The sequence below is a fragment of the Abrus precatorius genome, unplaced genomic scaffold (assembly GCF_003935025.1).
Source record: "Abrus precatorius isolate BTA unplaced genomic scaffold, Abrus_2018 Scaffold7, whole genome shotgun sequence".
In the NCBI taxonomy this organism is placed as follows: domain Eukaryota; kingdom Viridiplantae; phylum Streptophyta; class Magnoliopsida; order Fabales; family Fabaceae; genus Abrus; species Abrus precatorius.
The window spans coordinates 30,850,135-30,866,391 of NW_020874417.1; the positions used below are offsets into that span (position 1 = coordinate 30,850,135).

Below are 16,257 nucleotides of genomic sequence, written 5' to 3' on the forward strand. Positions count from 1 at the left end.
ATTTACTTTCGATCATACAATGCAAAACTAGTTAAAAGTTATATTGCTTTTTATGGATTCGAGTTTGTGGAAAACTTTCACGGGGCTAAAAGCTTCTTGAAAAGTTGGTCGTATCAAGTAAAATTATATCAGCAACTTAAGTACAAAGTTTAATTTTACAGCCAAATTAATAAGAATAAAGTTGAATTTCCGCTAAGCTAGTATTTATGAAAAAAAAAAAAGTTCTTACAAATCTGGTGTTTTCTTCTCTTTTCTTCACTAAAACTTCTCATAGATATACATCTGCTTTTTCTTCTTCTTCTTTTTTGTCCCTGTGAGCATAATTATTAGTTATGTTTCTCATTAATTTAACTAATAATATTAATGAGAAAATTACATATTGAAAACTATTAGGGGGTGTTCAGGAACCTTTTCAAATTGTTTCAAACTGCTAAATTTATCTAAATAAACTGAAAACTAAATAAAAAAAAGAATTACATTTTCTTAATTATACAGTTTAGTTTAATTTTCAATTATTATATTTAAAACTAAACAAAACTAAATTGAATCATAAATATATTAAATTTACACCATCTTTTATATTTTATCATTACATAAACAAAATGTTAGAATATATTTTGTTTAAAATATTTATATTTATAAAATTTGAGTTTTTTACTTGTGATTTATAATTTAGAGTTATAATTTATAATAAAATTGATTAAATATTTATATTTATATTTATATTTATTTAATGTTTAGTCTTTTATCTAATTAGTGTTATATAAATAAAAAATAATAATCACTATAAAAATTACATATTGAAACATTACTCAGTTTATGCTCTAATCAATTAAATTTTAATTATTTGTAAACAAAAGCAATACTATATAATAAAAAATAAAATCAAAATAGAAACTAAAATAAATAATTTAATCTAAACATCAAAAAATGAATTTAATTTAATTTTTTATGACTCTACAAATCTAACCATATGTTTATTGAATAATTGGATTTGTTGCTTTTTACTGCAAAAGCAATTCAAACTGAATATCAAACGCCCCCGTCAATAAATTCTCTCTCTCTCTCTCTCTCTCTCTCTCTCTCTCTCTCTTTACATACACAAGAATAAAAAATTGTTAACATTAATTTTTTATACTGAATTTAAACAATAAAAATATTAAATTTTAAAAATTATTATATTTTTTTTACAATTTTAATATAATTGACATTTTTAAAAGGAAAATAGCTTTTTATCTATTTCTAGTGGTCCTCCATCCATTTTTATCACTTCATATTATTATTCTCAGTAATACTATTTTAACATCTATTTTTTTTATGTGCATTTAAAATATATTTATGTCAGACATTTATATAATGTTTTTTAATCAATACATATAAAATTAGATGTTAAAATAATATTTTTCTATTATTCGATCACTTCCCACTAAGCACACTTGTACACATTAACCAACCCACTCAGCAGAAGGAGGATTGGGATAGCACTGCACTTACAATATCCGTTCTCACACTCACATTTTGGATATTCGATAAATAAAAAATGATAAAAAAATAAATATAAAAGTATTAACATTAATTTTTTTACTTTCACCCTTGCAGGCACAGGGAGGGGCGAAGTAGCAGAACTAGTACACAAAGTAGTGTCACTTTCGCATTCCCAGGTCCACACGCACCAAGTCACATACATATTGATGCACGTTTTGCTTCCCTCACGAATTATTCAGTATATATCATAAACCAACATTTAGGGATCTTCGTCACTGGAGAACCCAAGATTCATAAGAGGTTCGTAAAAAGAGAAGAATCATGAAATCCTGTTTAGGGAGAAAAAGAAGGAAAAAACAAGAAAGCACATCATGTTCCATCTTCGTAACAACACTCTTTCTTTATCCTTCTCAAGTTTCTTGGGTAAAGTTCCTAACTCTTCTATGTTGCTTACTTTCATTATTTTCTTCACCAGCTCCAAGAACCACAATTGGAACTGCTCCAAGTTTCCCTAGTCACGTATTTGCTCTCTTCGTTCTTAATTTGATTGTATCCAAGCAAGTAAATTGAAAATTATGTGGTGGTCAACAGTCACATTAAGTTTATGAGAAAGTTTAGCGTGTAGATTCATATACATAGCAAAAGTTCCTTGCTGAATGAGAGGTGAGATTTAATAACTAGAGGAGAAGGGTGGAGGTTCTTTTGTGTTCTTATAGTGGCATGTTAATAATTTTACCATAGTGTATCTTATAGTTGGGGTCTTTTAAATAGAGGCAACAAGTTGGGTTTGATATAATGGATCCACCTGAATATTCATATTTGTTAAATTTAACTGTTTGAGCCGTTAAATTAAAGAATTTTATTAACTTTTAATTTTTAAAATTGAATTAAACATCTAAAAGTAGTAATTTCTTTATCAAAAGATAATATATTATTTTATAAATTTTCACGGGAGGACTCAGAACTGCATACATGGCATAAAATCCGTATCCTTAAATTTAATTAAAAATTGTTTGTGTTATAATAGTTAAGTTGTTATAATATTTCTGTTTACAGTGTTTTTCTAAGAGAAATGTTTCTTGTAAAAAAAAATTAATAATTTAGAGAAGTAAAAAGAAAAAAAATAATAAAATAGATACTCTCGTCCTTTTTATCTTTTTTATTTCTTTTGTTTTTCTCTTTCTTTTCTCATATCTTTCACTTCTACTTTGATTTAACACTAAAAGTAAAATTTCGAATATTAGTATTGTAAAAAGTTATTGTCAGAATTTAATGTGGTCAAAATAAATCAGTCCCCCATGTGCTACGTACACCTTATCCGGTAGCTGTCGTGATATGAATTTGGATTATTTGCTACTCTTCCATTAAAAAATAGCCTATAATGATTTATGTTGAGCAACTTCGATTTTTGGACAGATATTTTACTGCTGTAAAAAATTCAGATTTGTTATGATTTACATGTGATCAAATTATTTACATATAATTTTTTGATTGACTTTTTTATGTATAAAAAATTATATTTATTTTTTACTGCACAACATTTAAATTTTTTGGTAAGTTTTTTTAGTGAACCCGTGACATGGTACTATAATTCACATAAAATTAAAATACACAGACACGTATGGGACCATATGCTGCAGTGGGTGGGTCAGCTGGACCTAATGGTGGCCGATATTGTCAGCAGCAGCAATTACGATGTCTCCACGCGTATCACGCGAAATATAGTAAGATTTTTGGATTATGGGCATGGAACACAGATATTCTATTGTTTAAGTAAAAATTGTAAGTTGATATTTATTTTTTAAAATATAAATATAAAAATAATTTATTTATACTTTTAATTTTTATAAATATTAAATATTTTGTAATAAGTATAATTTTTTAAAGATTTAATTCTTAAAAAATCAATCAATTTTTTTTTATGATAAATATTGACCATACATTCAAGTATTGATCTTGCGTCTAATTTTTTTTTTTTACTAAATTAGCATTTTAGTCTCGAAAGTGTTTGAGTCTAATATTTTAGTACTTGAGGTATTTAACGTTAGTCTACAATTTCTTTCTCTGTCATGTATTTTAGTCTTTAATGTCAGACCCTGTTAAGAAACTGTCACAGAAGGTTGAGCTGTCACGTTAAGTGCTACGTCAGAATCCTAATTGGCAGCAACGACGTCGTTTTGGAAGCTGGCGTGCACAAATAATTGCAAAACGGTGTTGTTGTCATTAAAATTCCTTTAGCCTATGTTGGCTAAGGAGCTTGTAGCAAGCAAAAGGGAATATTGTGGCACTCGTGGACTTGAGCCATGGTTACTTCGTTATCAGATTTCACCAGGAGGAAGATATAAGGGATGAAGGCCTGGATCGGAGTACCATGGAAAATAAACAACCTCAATATCTGGTTCTTATCTTAAAAGGTGGACATTGTCGGCCGAAAACAGCAATTGAGGGTACTCTTGAATGTACTATATAGTAGGTTCTTAGTGCCTTAAGATCCCAATCCCAAATCGAGTTCCAATCGCAGAATTGTTCTCAAGTGAATGGCTTTTACTCAACATCAATTCATTCAATTAGGATCTTATAAGTTGGCTTATCTTAGGTCACCAATTGAGACAATGACTTGAAACTCGGGTAGAAATAAAACCAATCGAAAACTTTGGAAGCAACAAATCGCGGAGCGTAAGCTGTTGAATAAGCTGTGGGTCTTGAGGCAGATGTGGCATCTTCTGAACCACCGTAGTTAGGGGGAAAAAGCTCATCTTTTTTCAATGCAACCAGAGGGCTCTTAGTACGCTAACGCTACTACCTGCCTAGAGGATGTTTTTTGGTTTATGTCGGCCAAAGAAAGGGCTTCCCTATCAGCACAAAGAAGAAATTCAATAAGAGAGGATTGGATTTCATCAAGAAAAGACAAAAACCGCATTGAGTGGGGCCTGCCCTAAAATGGCCCTTACAGAGCTTCTCTATCAAGAGCTGCTAGTTGGTGGTTGAGGAGTAATAGGTTCCGCATAAGCTACATTTCGTGGGGGAGGCACCTATCCAGTACTTCCGAACTCGTCTTTCATCTACAGACATTGGGTCGCTAAAGCCAATAGTTCGGTGTCCGGGCAACAGCCACTCATCTTTGGTTGCAGCTTCGGCTGAAGCCTATGCTTTCAGTTCCATTCCTTGGTTCTCCGGTTGATTGCCCAGCCCACGAGGGCACCACCAGATGTTGTAGATTAACTTACTAAGAAAGAAAAAGAGTATATATATCATAGCTGACCGCACCATGGGCTAGCCCATACACCCACTGCACGAGTAGAATACTACTTAGTCAAGTAGAAGGGCCAACCTGAGAGCGAGGCAAGTTAGGAACGGGTTGAAACTTACGATTCTAAGACCAAGTCAGAGACTACTGGACGTCTCGCAAAGTGACTCTCAACGAGGACGTTGAGACTTATTGAAAAAAAAAAGATTTTTTTTGTGTCACCCCAATCTTCCAAAACGATGTCGTTGTTGCCAACTAGAATTCTGACATAGCACTTAACGTGACAGCTCAGCCTTCTGTGACGATTTTTAACGGAGTCTAACGTCAGGGACTAAAATGCATGAAGGAGAAAGAAGTTGCGGATTAATGTGATATTTTAAATGTCTCAGAGACTAAAATGCTAAACTCAAAATCTCTTAGGAACTAAAATATTAGTTTAATCATTTTTCTTTAGATCACAATTTTAATAAGACTCCTCATGTCTTGTTAGTCCATACTCCTCATGCAATAATGTTTATTATACAATAACTCCAACAATCCAATTATTAAATAAATTGAGGCATGTAATAATTTTTTGAAAAAAAAAGTTTTTTATAAAATATTATTTCTTTCATTTATATTCATACGTTAACAAGAAAATAAATTCAATATTTTCATGTTGTTTAGTTTAATAATATTTTATTATTTTAAATAAATGTTTAATTATATTTTTTACATTTATTAATAAGTCTCGTTCTCTATTCGTATTTTTTTTTCTCTTAGTCCTTTTTTTCCCTTCTCTTTTTTACCTACTCCATCCTAACCTTTTTCTTTCCTTTTATCTTCACTCCTTTTTTTTTTACACCCACAACTCTAATCTCAATCTTACTCTCACCTCCACTTTTCTCCTTTCTTCACCTCATACTTACACCCTCAACTTCTTCCCTTCCTTTTCTCTTCACACCTTTATTCCATATCCATTTACTTGTCTTTTAAGCACCTTAACCCTAACTCTCTCTTTCTCTCCCCTTTTTCTTTTCTTAACATCACTTTTTCTCTCACCTTTAAGTCTACACTTTCTTTCACTATGATCTCTACTCCTCCCTTTCTCACACCCTAACACTTTCCTTCTCCTTCCTCAATTTTCTCCCACCTTTAACTTCATATTTTCTCACATTCTCAATTTCACACTCTTCTCACCCTGTTCTCCACTTTCCTCCTTCTCACACCCCTACCCCTTCCCCTCACCTTTAACTCCACATTCTTCTACACTCTTAATCTCACACTCTCCTCACTTAGTTCTCCACTTCCTCCCTTTTCACACTCTAACCCCTCCCTCTCCCCTTTCCCTTCCTCAACTCTACCCTTTCTCCCACTTTCAATTCCACATTCTTACACAGCCTAATCCCACACTCTTCCTTCATGTTGTTTTTCACTTCCCTCCTTTCTAACCCCACCACACACCCTCACTCTATATCCCACACTCTTTCTTTCTTCATTTTTTGGATTTTTTTGGATTTAAGAGTTTCATTAACTTGCAATGACCCTACAATATTTGTCTATTATTTGTTGTTCCTGAACCTCTTTTTTCATGGTAGCCAAAAAGAAGAAAATAGTTATATAAGATTTTGAATAAGGGGTAAGGGAAGGCATGGGGTAGGTATAAAGTTGAAGTGTGAGTGGGTAGCAGGAAGGGGAGAGGACAGGGTGGAGTAGCAAAAATGGAAAAAAGGAAAGAGAAAGGGAGCTAAGGTGTGAGGTAAGCCACCGAGAAGGATAGGGATGAATAGCAAGGAAGGGAAAGGAGAAGATAAATATTTCTATAAATATAAAAAATATAACCAGAGATATATTGTGAATATTAATTTTAAATACTAAAATATTATTAAATTAAATAATATGATATGTCACGTGGGAGTGCTGATTTTCTGTCAGTCAGCTCAACACTTAACAGAAAAGAGTTAATGATATAGATTAAATTTTAACTTCTTAACTTTTTAAAAATTAAATTATAACCAAAAAAATTTATAAGGACTTATCACAAAAATTTTAATATTTATAGAGATCAAAAATATTATTAAGCTTAAAAAAAATTTATGTGATTCCCTATCTTTTCCCCTACCTTTACTCTTCTCCTTACACCTAACTCTCTTTTCCTATATTCACCTCTTTCATCTTCTCCTTATATCCAACTCCTCCATTCTCTTTCCTCCACCTTCATCCTTATATCACTTGCTCTTTCCATTGTTATCTCTACCTTCCCCCCACACTTAGACCTGTCTTTCCTTCCTCTCATGAGAAACATGTAAAAATTATTTTTTGCATTTTTTTTTTATTTTTACATATTCACTTAAACTAAGTTCATTTTTAATACTTAATTTAAATATTTATATAAGACATATTATATAATTATTTCTTAATTTATACAAAGAATATAGCAATACGATAAAAGAATATTATTTTTAAGATATTTTAAATAGTAATTTAAATCTTTTAATAATTTTAAAAAATTTTAATATATACTTTTATTTTTGGAAAGTTTAACACAATTCTCTTCTTTTCTTGCGTTTAGATTTCGAATCGGATATGAGATTGATTATAGATAGAGTTATATGCTTTTAAATGTATATGTTAAATTTGACATTTATTTTTCTAAAATGACATATTGATACTTATTGTAGGTAGAAGATGAGAAAAGACAAAGACGTAATATAAGTGATTTTTACGCATCATAATTGAATCAACTCGGTGAATACTGGGATATTGTTGTGCTAATTATTAAAGTATAGATTAATTGAATATATATACAAAGAAGTTGATTAATGAGTTTCTTGGAAAATATGTAAAAACTATAATTTAAAAAATGATTGAAAGTGTGATTAAAATCAAGTTAGATCTCTATATTCTTGTGATTCAGTGACATGTATAGCAATATATTCTATTGAAATTGATGCTAGCATACTAAAATCATATATTTCAATTCCTTAAAAACATACTTTTAAGATAATTTCTTAAAGATTGATTTCTCATTAATAAACTATCTAGCATTAAGATCAAGGTCAAAAAGAAATCGAATGATTTTTATGGAAAATGTGTAAAAACTATAATTTAAGAAAATGATTAAAAGTGTAATTAAAATCAAGTTAGAGAAACTAAGATTGAATTCCATCTATTGTCCTTTTTTTATTCTTGTGATTTAGTGACATGTATAGCAAAAGATTATATTGATATTGATGCTAATACACTAAAATTATATATTTCAATTCTTTGAAAACATACTTCTAAGATAATTTCTTAAAGATTAATTCTTCAAACAATTAACAAACTATTTAGCATTAAGATCAAGGTTAAAAAGCAATCAAATGAGTTTCATGAAAATTGTGTAAAAACTATAATTTAAGAAAATGATTGAAAATGTAATTAAAATCAAGTTAAAGAAACTATGATTAAATTTCATCTATCGTTCTCTCTGTATTTTTGTGATTCAGTGATATGTATAACAATTGATTCTATTGATATTGATGCTAATACACTAAAATCATATATTTCAATTTCTTGAAAACATACTTCTAAGATAATTTTTTATAGATTGATTTCTCAAACAATTAACAAACTATTTAACATTAAGATCAAGGTTAAAAAGTAATCGGTAATTTGAAATATATTTCTAAAATAACAAGTTACTAAGTAATTTTAATCGAATTTAAATATAGGGAATACTTTTAAGACATAACTTAGATTCTAAGAACGAGAAGCTATTGATGAAATAGATTCAAGCAATACATATAAATTAAAATTATCGAATCAATAGAAATGAAAAAGAACACACACACATATATATTATGAATAATAGAGAATACATCAAATTTGAAGATTTACATTTATTCCCACAAAAGTTTTAATCACTCATTTCAACCATTATATCAAGAAAGAAAGTAAAGACAATCTTTTGAATTTGAATTCGAGCATTCCCACTCTTCTCATTTGTTCTCCAATGTCTTTCTCCCTCTAAACCTTTCTAAAAATTGATTCACTAACTTCAAAAGCGTGGGAACTACCTTATATATGAATCTGGAAAAAAAAATTCTCACTATAGTAAGAGAAGTTTCTTTGTTATAAAGAAATGTCATTACTCTCGTTACAGTGAAAGTTGAGTGCCAAAAATAGGACATTTTGTTATTGCTATAACAAGAAGAGCACAAAACCTCATTTCTTCTTAAGTGAATCCTTATTGAAACAATCAGAATTAACTATTGCTTCCAAACTTCATGTTTCTCCTTGATTCTTCCAAATTTCTTCAACTTGTGAAAATTTTTTCCTTTGATTCAACCTACAAAATATATTAAAAAAGGGATCAAAATACTTCAATTTTCATTCTTCTTCCTAAATAATCAAGTAAATGCAATGATTATGAGTTTAGAGAAATTTAAATAAAAATTTTAAATACTTGAACTTAAAAAGTGTTTAAAATATTATTTAAAATTACACATAATAAATAAATAAATAAATAAATAAAGAGAGCAGGTATGAAAAGTTCTTGGTTGTCGGATGTTTGTGATTAAAATATTTAACTTCTCGAACTAACAAAATGTTTGTGGTCATAATATCGTATAGATCTTAGATCCATGTTTGGCTATAAAAAAGCATATGCACTACTCGAAAATGCAAAAGGCATTGAAGAGAACAACAACAAAATAAACAGAGAGTAGAGAGAGGGAAAAAGCAAATATGAGTTCGAATCCTGCAAGTCCGAACGAGGGAAGAGAGGATGAGGCATGTCTTTATGCTATGTTACTCTGCACAAGTCAAGTGTTTCCTTCAGTACTCAATGCATCTATTGAGTTGAATTTGTTTGACATAATAGCAAATGCAACACCCCATGGCGGAACTGTGTCAGCATCCCAAATTGCTTCTAAGTTGCCAAACCAATACCCAGGTTTGCCTAATAGACTTGAGCGCATGCTGCGTCTCCTTGCAAGCTATTCTCTTCTCACTTGTTCTCCTCACACCAATCAAGATGGTAGCATTGAGAGATTCTTTGGAATCTCAGCTGTTGGAAAGTACTTTGTCAGTGATGAAAAAAGGGGTTGTGCCGGTGCCATTACAAAATTTCTCAACTATCCTGCAATGTCACAACTTTGGTACAGCCTACTCTTTGTTGCTATTTAAAATTCTAATAAAATATAATAAATACTGCAGCTTGTTTAATTGTTTTCCTAGTGAGATCTATATAAATTCCAATAATTATAGTTGAAAGGTCGCTTTTTAGAAGTGTGATTCTGACATTTCTTATCAAAGACTGCCTTCTACAATTTTTTAAAGTATTTGTTACACTTTCACACTCTCTCTACTTCACTCTCCTCGATCATACCCACATTGTGAGCGCAAAATTTGGGTGTGAAGCTATTATTTTGTTTTGTATACATGCATCGTTATTGTCCAACTGCTGCTTATATTTTTTTGGTCTATGACATCTCATATAATGCTACAATGTTCGTTGTTAATAAAAGTTGTTTAATTAAGCCACAGCCATTAAAGTTGTTTTATGGAAGAGTTTATTTAATTTACCTTGTGGTGGTGCTTTGATTTTAGGCCGAATTTGAAGGATGCAATCCTTGATTCTGAGAACGACCTATTTCAAAAGGTTCATGGAATGCCTTTGTTCAAATACACTGAAAAGGATCCAAAATTGAATAATGCTTTCATCGGTGCAATGGTTAATACCAGCACCATAGAGACGAATAGGATCCTTGAAGTGTATAAAGGATATGAAGGAGTTTCAACCCTGGTTGATGTGGGAGGAAATACAGGAAAAAATCTCCAATTAATAGTCGCAAAGTACCCTACAATTAAGGGTATTAATTTTGATTTGCCCCAAGTTATTGAAAAAGCGCCAGCTTATCCAGGTAGATAGATATACATACGTGCCAGTCAAACTTATGGTTATATGTCTGTCAATTTGATGATGCATTAAAATTAGAGTTCTTATTTTGCTAAATCATTGATTTGTGACACTGTCGAAAATTGCATGAATAGGGATAGAAAATGTTGGAGGAGATATGTTTAAGCATGTCCCACAGGGTGATGCCATAATTCTAAAGGTTAGAAAACACTTTGTAACACTTCAATTTCACATGAGATTGATTGATCAATAATGTTGCCAAAAATCTTAATTTCTTCAACTACATTATATGTAGGGTGTATTGCACAACTGGTCACATGAACAATGCTTGACTGTTTTGAGGAACTGTTACAATGCACTGCCACAAGGTGGAAAGGTGATTGTTATAGAGTTTTTACCATCAGAAGTATCAGAGTCAAATGAATCAAAGCTTATTTTCACCCTCGACAACATCATGTATATCACAAATGGTGGAAAGGAAAGAAGTAACAAGGAATATGAGTCTTTGTGCAAACTCTCTGGATTTTCAAGATTTCAAGTTGCCTGTCGTGCATTCTTTACCTTGGGAATCATCGAATTTTACAAATAAGTTTACTTTCAGTTATTCAAATAAGAAGCAGCTAAAAATGTTGAATTCCAACTGGGCTACTCTTCATTAGTGTTAATTTCCTTTAACATTGTCGTTCCTTAAGATAGAATAAAAATGCTTGAGGATCAAAATATTAGGTGGCATCGTTATTTCTCAGCAATCTATTGTCACCACGTCATGTTTCTAATAACAGCTGCTTTATGACTATTTCTGTAGTTTCTTTTTATGGTCCCCATTTCAATTTACTGCCCATTTAGCTTATTGAAAGTGAACCGTGTCTACTCAACTTGTCGCTTTATATATATAATTTCTTACCCTTATTTTATGAACAGAGTAGCCACTTTTTTAACTTCTGAAATATTATACCGTTTAAAAAGTTATATATAATAGATTTTTATTTTAAAATATGGAAGTTAATGTAATTAAATGTATTCATATTGTTAAATACTAATTTTAAATAAAATTTTATTATATATGATTTTTCATCAAGCATAAATTTCATAAAAAAATAGTTGTTTTATGTATCATTTCATTAAACGGTAACGATTAATGTACGAGGTATTTAGAGGAAGTATTGTACCCGTCATTTCATTTAATCACCTACTCACTGAAGAAAACTTAATGATATATTTAACAGTGACCCATAGAATAATGAAGGGAATTAGAAATCACAAATCAAGCAGCAACACCTTTCTTCTAAGGGCTGTTTATTCCGTAGGAGATGGTGTTTTAATTGTTCAAACCCCCTTCCACCAAAAGAAAATTAGTACATAGAAATTAAAGAGGGGCAAGCTGAAGAAAAATAATAGAAAAGATTGCATTGTTCAAATATCAGAAGGCATAAAAAAAGGCAAAATCAATAAAGCATCAAATGTTGAAAAAATAATTCTTGTACATTTTGATAAACAAATACACATTTGAATAAAAATATATGATTCATATAATGTATACATATTTGATGACTTAAAATAAATTTTATTTAATTTTAAATCAAAGAAATACAGTATAATTTTTTAGTCAAATTGTATAACACTCGTCTTCTTTACTATGGTATTATTACTTTAAAATAATTTTTAAAAATATATATTTTTAACGTATATGTAATAAAAAATAATAAGTTTTTATTAAAAATTATAATGTTTAATATTGTTAATATATTAAATTCTGTAATTTTTAATAAAAATATTATATATAAATTGCTTTTGTATTCATTGAAAAAATAGTTTAAAATGTTCAAGTGTAATTTTTTTTAATGGGTCCTTTTGCTTCTTTGACCTGTCGTACAACGAAATTGGGACATACTGTTAGCGCCCATGGAATCGTAAGGGAAGTCATTGGAATAGGAACTCACTAAAATTTCGAGCCAAAAACAGTTAAAAACAAAGACAAAAACAAAAAATCAACTTGCGTATTACTGCTGTTTGTTTGGGATGTACCTACTTACTTCCAATATCCAACTTTATTTGAATTAAATATATCTATTTGGTTTTTTATTAGTCAACACCAATAACAACAATCGAATATTTTTATTTTCATAAATCAAACAACACTAATGTTTTGTCATAAACTTCGTCTACAGACAACTATTGGCAAATGAATTATTTTTAATCATTTCATTTTTCTCAATTCAACCTTTTGTTTAGAGATTGAGCTACCCTCTATTTAGTTTATCTTCTTTGTTTTACAAGTCTTCCACACATATCCAAATTTAGTATGATCACCACAATTTGTTTTCCATTATGTATATTTCTAATCATATTCCATTTACTATTATTTCACTTTACTTGTCATTTAAAAAACATATAATCAACTTTATCTTTTAATTTTTAAATGAAATGAAAAACAGTGCATGGAAAGATAAAATTTAAATTATTTTAACAAAAGGATAATTGACATTTTTCTAAGTGATTAATAAATAACTAAATTAAACAATCTAAAGTATGGAAAGGCCATGACTTGAGCATTATACAAATATAAAATTATTATAAGAATACCATCACTCAAAAGTGTTAATCACAGAAAACCGAGTACCCTTTCAGTTGATTACTTACGATAGTATGATACCGCCCACAAAAATTCAACGAACGATATCTGAAAGAAAAAATTGTAAGAAGTAGGTGAAGCCCCCAATTATGACCATTCATCAAAGTAGCATAACGACTAAGAGATACGATTTACCTATAAAAAGGGCAAGCTCGAAAGCAACTAATAAGCAAGCAAACACATATTTACAAGCCCCAAAAAACAGTTTTTAGAAGTAAATTAAAGAAGCAAGTTTAGGATATGGGTGATTCCAATTTCACCAAGAATCACATGTTTGAAACTTCCCCTCAACAAAGGGAGGATGGTGCTTGTCTATCAGCAATGCTACTTAGTACTAATCTAGTGTACCCTGCTGTCTTAAATGCAGCCATTGAGCTGAACTTGTTTGGTATCATAGCTAAGGCAACTACACATGATTCATTTATGTCATCCCATGAAATTGCTTCTAAGCTTCCAACACAACACCCTGACTTGCCAAATAGGCTTGACCGCATGTTGCGTTTGCTTGTCAGTTACTCCATTCTTGTTAGTTGCACTCGCACTAGTGAGCATGGTTGCACTGAGAGAGTTTATGGACTCTCACAAGTTGGAAAATACTTAGTCCCCGGTGAAAGTAGGGGCTACTTGGCTTCATTCACAACATTTCTATGTTATCCAGCACTGTCACAGGTTTGGTAAGTGATTTTACTTCCTATCGATATACAACAATAGTGAGATGTTTGACTAACTTTATTCTAAAAGATCAATAATTATATTAATATATACACATCTATACAATACTTTTACCTTCTTTCCATCTCTTTTTTTTTTCCCTTTCTCTTTCTTATTCCATTATGATTGCATTTGAAAATTTGCTTATTCAAATACTTATTTAATAACTTTTAATGACTTATATTATAACTTTAACGATGTAACTTATTGAAAGTTTATCAAAGTCATGAGCTATTTTCATAAATTGTTGACAAGCTTTTATAAGCCTCGTGTCATTTATCATATTTTTTACTTTCTTTCTCTTTACTTCTTTCAACTTTATGCTCTAAAAAATGGATACGTTGAAAAAAATATATGATGAATTGAGATATACATAATTCTATTACTTTATAAAGTACAACGTTACTTTCTATATAAAAAAATTTAAAGCCTATATATAATTTTATTTTCTAATCGAGGGTGCTTCAATGGTTTTCTAGGTTGAACTTCAAAGAAGCAGTGGTTGATGAAGACATTGACTTGTTCAACAAAGTCCATGGAGTAACAAAGTACGAGTACATGGAAAAGGATCCAAAAATGAACCAAATTTTTAACAAGTCAATGGCTGATGTGTGTGCAACAGAGATGAAAAGAATACTTGAAATATATACTGGACTTGAGGGAATATCAACATTGGTTGACGTAGGAGGTGGAAATGGACAAAATCTCAAAATGATAATCTCCAAGTACCCTTTAATTAAGGGTATTAATTTTGATCTGCCCCAAGTGATTGAAAATGCACCATCGCTTCCAGGTAGCCTGATAATATGTTTTTATCACAAATCAAAATGTCAAATGATATATAAAACATAGTTCTACTCAGTTTTTTAACTTTGTCAAACAATATTAATCACGCAAAAAAAACCTAATATTTTAAGGGATTGAGCACATTGGAGGAGATATGTTTGCAAGTGTTCCACGAGGTGACGCCATAATATTGAAGGTTAGTATACATAACGTACAGCTAAATGGTTACTTGAGAATTGATATGTTCATCAAATAATCTGATTAAGGTGCTAACCACTATCTTTTCGTATTTTTGAAATTATCATAGGCTGTATGTCACAATTGGTCAGATGAAAAATGCGTAGAATTTCTAAGCAATTGTCACAAAGCATTGCCATCGAATGGGAAGGTAATTGTTGTGGAATTCATTTTGCCTGAAGAACCAGAACCAAGTGAAGGATCTCAGCTTGTTTCTAATCTTGACAACATCATGTTCATAACGGTTGGTGGAAGGGAAAGAACTGAAAAACAATATGAGAATTTGTGCATGCTCTCTGGATTTTCAAAATTTCAAGTTGCTTGTCGTGCCTTCTCTAGTTTGGGAGTAATGGAATTTTATAAATAATAAGTTTATAAAATAACTTAGAGAATTTTCAGATGAAGCTATCGAGGGTAAAGTCATAATAAGGACCTTTTATGTGAGGTCAAAGTTACAACTTTCTCGTTGAATTTTGTGCTTTAATTTTATATGATGTAATGTTTATCCCTATTAAATAAACTGGTTCCTTTCTTCTTTTTCATATTTCTTTGTGTGTGAAAAAAAGAATAATTTTGATCGTGAAGTCTAAGGAAAGAAAAATCGTTTAAAAAATTTATAGGTCTCATACCTATAATTTATCGTAAACCTTCATAAAAAAAATATAATGTAAACACATTATACTGTAAAACCTCACTTCTCTCAACATAATTTTACAAGAAACAGAATAATAATCGAACAGCAAAAACGTTGCTTACACATGAAACTTAAGATATGCTATAATCATGACATAAAATTGTGTGTTTTTTATTTTCTATAATTTTATTTTATAACATTTTAAGAAAAAAGAAAGAAAAAATATTTTTTGACTATAATTTTGTGATATTTTAATTTTAGTTCTTAAAAATTTCTTTTAATTTTAGTGGCTATTTTTTGTATTTTGTCCCTACTGATAAGGTAACCCAACAAAAATTCAATACACTATAAGTTTTAGTTAATTACATTATAATAGCTAAAAGTATTAAGTTTAAAAAAATTAAAATTAAAGCTGATGAAAGAAAAAATTGAGAGAAAAAATTAAAATTTCAAAAAATTAAAGACTAAAAATATTTTTAAATTAAAAATAAAATATGAATATTTTAGTAAATTTTTAATTACATCCAATTATAAAAACGTTTAAATTTTTGGTTCATCCTTTTTAAGTCATAAAATTGGTAAAATAATATTCAATTTTTTTTTAAAATGTGAAAATGAACTAAATATAGCAAATTGGAATATAT

At 29.9% G+C, this 16,257-nt stretch overlaps 2 protein-coding genes across 2 annotated transcripts; both read left to right on the plus strand.

Annotated features, from left to right (window-relative positions):
- The first annotated feature begins 9,439 nt into the window (after window positions 1–9,439).
- LOC113871773 (isoliquiritigenin 2'-O-methyltransferase-like) lies at window positions 9,440–11,202 on the plus strand. The gene is made up of 4 exons (XM_027508878.1): window positions 9,440–9,852; window positions 10,304–10,617; window positions 10,748–10,812; window positions 10,909–11,202. Exons 1-4 carry the CDS (start codon window positions 9,440–9,442, stop codon window positions 11,200–11,202), a joined length of 1,086 nt encoding a protein of 361 aa, XP_027364679.1.
- A 2,283-nt stretch (window positions 11,203–13,485) lies between these two features.
- Window positions 13,486–15,346, plus strand: LOC113873258 (isoliquiritigenin 2'-O-methyltransferase-like). The gene is made up of 4 exons (XM_027511307.1): window positions 13,486–13,919; window positions 14,436–14,749; window positions 14,874–14,938; window positions 15,050–15,346. The coding sequence occupies exons 1-4, from the start codon at window positions 13,486–13,488 to the stop codon at window positions 15,344–15,346; spliced, it is 1,110 nt and encodes a 369-aa protein (XP_027367108.1).
- The last annotated feature ends 911 nt before the right edge of the window (window positions 15,347–16,257 follow it).